Source organism: Staurois parvus, unplaced genomic scaffold, assembly GCF_062004578.1.
Source record: "Staurois parvus isolate SC_StPar_1 unplaced genomic scaffold, SC_StPar_1.0 ptg001192l, whole genome shotgun sequence".
Lineage (NCBI taxonomy): Eukaryota > Metazoa > Chordata > Amphibia > Anura > Ranidae > Staurois > Staurois parvus.
In genome coordinates, this window is record NW_028318988.1 from 310,722 (window position 1) to 316,020 (window position 5,299).

The 5,299-nt window shown below is 40.2% G+C and overlaps 1 protein-coding gene across 1 annotated transcript; it reads left to right on the forward strand.

Annotated features, from left to right (window-relative positions):
• The first annotated feature begins 313 nt into the window (after positions 1-313).
• On the forward strand, positions 314-1,255 carry LOC149438341 (olfactory receptor 1f45-like). The gene has a single exon (XM_089659901.1). It carries the CDS (start codon positions 314-316, stop codon positions 1,253-1,255), a length of 942 nt encoding a protein of 313 aa, XP_089516027.1.
• The last annotated feature ends 4,044 nt before the right edge of the window (positions 1,256-5,299 follow it).

Below are 5,299 nucleotides of genomic sequence, written 5' to 3' on the forward strand. Positions count from 1 at the left end.
TGAAAGATTTTGTTCAGTAAGAGCAGTGAGAATGCGGAAAAGTCGTCCAAGGGAAATGAGAAAAGCAATATTCTCTTTCAGTCATGGTGTTACTTTACAGAAATTGGGTATCCTCTAAACTTTTCACAAGGAAAGAGGTTACATGTAGTATGCTGGATATTCCTGATCATTGTCAGCAATGGCATACATGGGAACATGTGGAGATTGGGTGCCCACTGATATCGTTCTGCAGTAAAGTGACATCCATGTCTCTTGATGTTGTTTGGTGGTATTATCCTTTCACCTGACCATTCTGATTTCTAGATCATTTGCAATGGAAAAAGTCAATCATACCTCCAGCTTTATACTTCTGGGCTTCTCAGACCTTCACTACAACCATGGTGCCTTCTTCTCCACCATTCTGGTCATATACACCCTTACATGGACTTCTAATTTACTTTTATTAAGTTCTATTAAACTTTCTCCACAGTTGCACACGCCAATGTACTTTTTCTTAGGGAACCTATCTGTAGTGGACATCTCTTTCTCTGCAGTGACCGTTCCCAAGCTTCTGTCAAGCATTCTCCACGGAAAAGCTTCCATCTCCTTCCTTGGATGTTTCCTGCAGATGTACTTCTTTGTGTTCCTGGGGGTCACTGAGATTTTTCTTCTGTCAGTCATGGCTTTTGATCGATGTTTGGCTGTTTGTATTCCCTTACGCTACTCCTCATTAATGAGAGCTAAGGTTGTGGTCATCTTGTCTAGTAGTTGTTGGGTGGCAGCATCTCTGCATTCACTATTGCACACATATACTCTCTCACAATTAACTTACTGTGAGGACAGACTGATCCACCATTTTTTCTGTGACATGACACCCCTCATAAAACTGTCCTGTTCCAGTACTACACTCGCTGAGCTCCTAATATACACTGAAGGTTCTATAGCTATAATTATTCCATTTCTTTTTATACTCATTTCTTATGCCCTTATTGGATGGGCTATAGTGAAAATGAAGACCAGCAGTAGTCGAAGCAAAGCCTTCTCCTCCTGTTCTTCTCATCTCATGGTTATTTGTCTGTTCTATGGCACCATCATTTTCATTTACTTCCGTCCTCCCTCTGATTACTCTTCCAAGTATGATCGCATTGTTAGCATGGCTTACACCATCATTACACCAATGCTGAATCCTTTTATTTACAGCCTAAGGAACCAACATGTGAAACAGGCTCTGAAGAAGCTCTTCATGCAATGTTTTTACAACATCTACAGTAAATGAATAACCTGCTCATGCTTTATGGTACCGAAATAGAGTATTTGATTACCAAGTTAACATACACTTTGACTTGATGGATTAAGGAGATACCTGGTTGAACTTTGGAAGCAAAACTACTTAAGACATTATTGTTTATGTATATAAATCCACAAATATGATGACGTTTTCAAGCCATCCCATATAGAACTGGTTCACTTTTTGCAATTTACTACTACTTAGTCACACCGAAAAAAAATATTTTTTTTGAGACATCAGAATATACAGGATTTGATATCCTTGTCTTACCTCTAGGCAGTATTGTCAAGGTCCTACCTTTTCCCAGAGACTGTGCGGTTTCATGTACTGGCGTCCATCTTGGGTTTCTGCAGAGCATGGTGGGAGCTTCGATCTGACCTTCCGTTGCTGAACCCAGCCCGTGACCTGTGATTCTTGTCTACTGTTCTGTACCGTTTTGTCCTGTTGTTGTCGACCCGGCCTGCCTGACTACGCTATTGTCATTCCTACCAGCTACACGCCACTGGCGGTGGCCATTACCGCAGCCGGGATGTCTCGGGGGCCGCAACCTGGTTCCTAGCTGCGTCAAGTCCATCCCCACCATCAGGGGCCCTGGTGAAGGGCAGCCTGGGACTTAGACTCCGCGCCCTGAGGGACTTCGGTCTGTTGGTGGTGGTTGTCGTCAGTCAGTGCGTTACCCTGCCACTAGGCCTACCTGTCCATTCCACAACCCTGCCCTGACAAGTATACTCTTCCATTTCAGATTTAACACATAGAATTAAAACAACTGTCTCTAACAAGTTTTCTCCTATCTCATTAGGCTCCACAGTGAACATCTCAGATGTGATGTCAGCTTGCACACCCTGCTCCTCGTACCACATGATATTATCACATGAAGATCTTGCTTGGCATCAGGGGTCAGGCACTGGCCTTTACTACAGGTGTTATCACGAGTGCTCTCATGGGAACAAACAATTAGCGATTGGTACATCCTATCCTATTGTGTTGGCCATCAATAGCAAGTCTGGTTTACTCTTGGATCAGGTAACTAAAATATATGGAAGCATTAGAGATATACTGTAACCCATTTGTGACTTTAGGTAAAAAAGCCAATATGAATTTATGCGTGGGGCAACACAGTGGCTAAGTGGTTAGCACTTCCACCTGGCAGCACTTGGGTCATTGGTTTGAATCCCAACCACGGAACTACCTGCATGCAGTTTGCTTGCCTGTTGTTTCCTCCAGGCATTTTGGTTTCCTCCTACACTCCAAAGACATGCTGGTAGGTTAATTGGCTCCTTTGTAAATTAGCCCTAGTATGTATGAATGTGAGTCAGAGACCTCAGATTGTACGTTCCTTGTGGGCTAAGGCCTGATGTGAATGTACAATACACTGTATATGTAAAGTGCTGCATACATTGACGGCACTATACAAGTACCTGTAATAAATAAAATGCCTGCGATTCACTGCCCTTTATTTTCATTTGATGCTCTGTTATGAACAGAATGTAACCAATATAGATAGGATATAGACAAATGACCTCTGAAATAGATTTTATCTATTTGGAAATGGGTGCAAGATACTAACTGATTATGTTCACTATATCATATTTTCTCAGCCAACATCTAGGATAAATATTTAAGTGAAGGTCTGGTTGCAGGACTTATGATGATGGAAAACTAGCTTTACTGTACTGTATATCTGTATTTTGCTAAATCATCACTAGTTGGATTGATCATTAGTGTGTGTAGGCAATATTGTGATAATATAATATACAGAAGATGTTTGTACCGAATAAAGCTTTTTTTTCACATACAACTTAGTTCAAATGCTGGTAACCATCCAATACAATGTATGAGTAACTTGTAATGAACTGAGTTTTGTTTTATAATTACTACACTATGAGTGGTCTTCTTTTCTTATTCCTCATCTAAATACTGGATGGGAGTCTTCTTTCAGGGTCTGTAAAGTTCTTTTGAGAGGAAGATTGAAATCTATCTTGGTGAGGATTGCCAGTTTTATTATCTGCAAATAGTCATCCCTCATTTGAGCTGCGTATATTGATCAGTGTGTTTCGATCAGAACTTCTGGTAAGGGGCTGAACCATTTGGGTGTTTCGGTGATGGTGGACCGTGGGAACTTCACTTGGGACATTATAATTGGAATTTTTCTGATTATTTGGACTTTATGATCATGTTTTTGATTAACGCCACAATTTTATATTGTATATTTTTTATTATTTATGTTGTCTGTTATACGAGCTGCTTTTCTTTGTTTTTTATTTATATTCTTTCGTTATACAACCGGTGTATTTACTCAAGTGCAGGTTTTATTGATTTTACATACAAGTGAGTGAATACAAGTTAATCTTTGTCAGCAAAATTAAATGATCACTCTAGGATCAAGCCTCCCCTGCATCAATAATCTCTACCATTAACATCTTAATTTCACCTCCAAGTTAAAAATGTTTCTCTCCAAACTCATATTGCCTTCTAGACTTGAATTTCTCTCAGTCCAATTTTTTTTCTGTTAAAATATATTCTCCACAAAGGGCATTTAATACTTAAATCCTAGACTAAAGCCTTTTCTTCTTTTACAATACTCTGCATAACAGACATCCCAGTCTTAGACTCTAGGCTGAAAATACAGTATTCTTTCAATCTAAACCTCTTCAAAGGCAATAAGATCAAAATGGACATCTCAGACATACAGTATTAATATAGGCCAAAGCTTTTCTCTCCATGCAAATCTCATAGATGGATGTCAGACCTACATCTGGAGTGAAGATTCTCCTATCAAATGCTACTCTTCCATTGTAACGATGGACATTTTAGACTTGCCACAAATAAACTAAAGCACCTCTTTCCCATAAAAATATGCCAAATGGACATCTAAGGCTTACCTTTTAGCCTACTTTTTAAAAGCAAACTTCACCCATATAAATAAGTTTTAACAGTGCACATTTAAGGATAACCATCTAGGAAAAAACAACTCTACCCCACCAATCTTTTCCCATTATAATGTATACCATAATGGATATTAACAAAAGAATGCCCACCAGTGGACATATTAGGATAACCCTCGAGACAAAAAAATCTCTCTCCAACCAACCTTTTCCCGTTACATTTTGTACCACAATGGATATCCAAAGCTTCTCTCACTGACCAAACTTTTTCATTCCTGAAGTGCGGGGATTTTCAAACTAAATCTAAAATTTAAATGTCAGCTAAACCCTTGTCTATGTTACTTTCCCATTCTACCTGGAAGCACATCTCCCTCATAGGTTGCTCTTATTGAGCTTGGAGCTTTGTTTATGCCACATATTAGTTTGGTCCCCCCCGCATTGCCCTTGTTTGCCCATCCTTGCCTAATGAACTCCCTGTACGTACTTTAACCATGCATTGGACACACTTCACATCTCTGAATGTCAGAGGGTCTGAGCACCACGGAAAAATGCTCAAGACTCCTTTTGGAACTCAAAAAGCTCTGTACACAGATAGCTTTTCTGTAAGAAACTAACTTTTGGCAGGACAAGGTCCTGAGGCTCACAAACAGGAATTTCCCCTGGGCCCACTACTACACCTCTCTGCTTTCAAAGTCCAAGGGTGTCACCATACTGGTAGCCAAGTCAGCCCCCTGGACATTTTGGGACTCACATGTGGACCTTCAGGGGCATTCTATACTCCTTAAGGGTGATATATTTCTACTACAGTGACCCTAGCCAATGTATATTTTCCGAATATAGGTCATCTCAGTTTTCTCTGTTCCCTGATGCCAATCCTCTTGGAATTTGTTGATGGTCTCTTCCTGATGGGTAGAGATTTCAATATCTCTCCTGGGCCCTTGCTTGTTGTCTCCAGGGGCTCTTCCCACTTATGATAAACACCTGCTAATATACCAAAAGTCTACACAGAGCTTGGTATGGGCTAAGCAATCTCTATGTGAATATTGTAACAAACCAGGTTCCATGTTGGCTAAAGCTCTACAGGGTCCTAGAAAAAATAGGTCTCTCAGATTGTCACCAAATGGTGGGTCAAAGTTTCCACATCCGT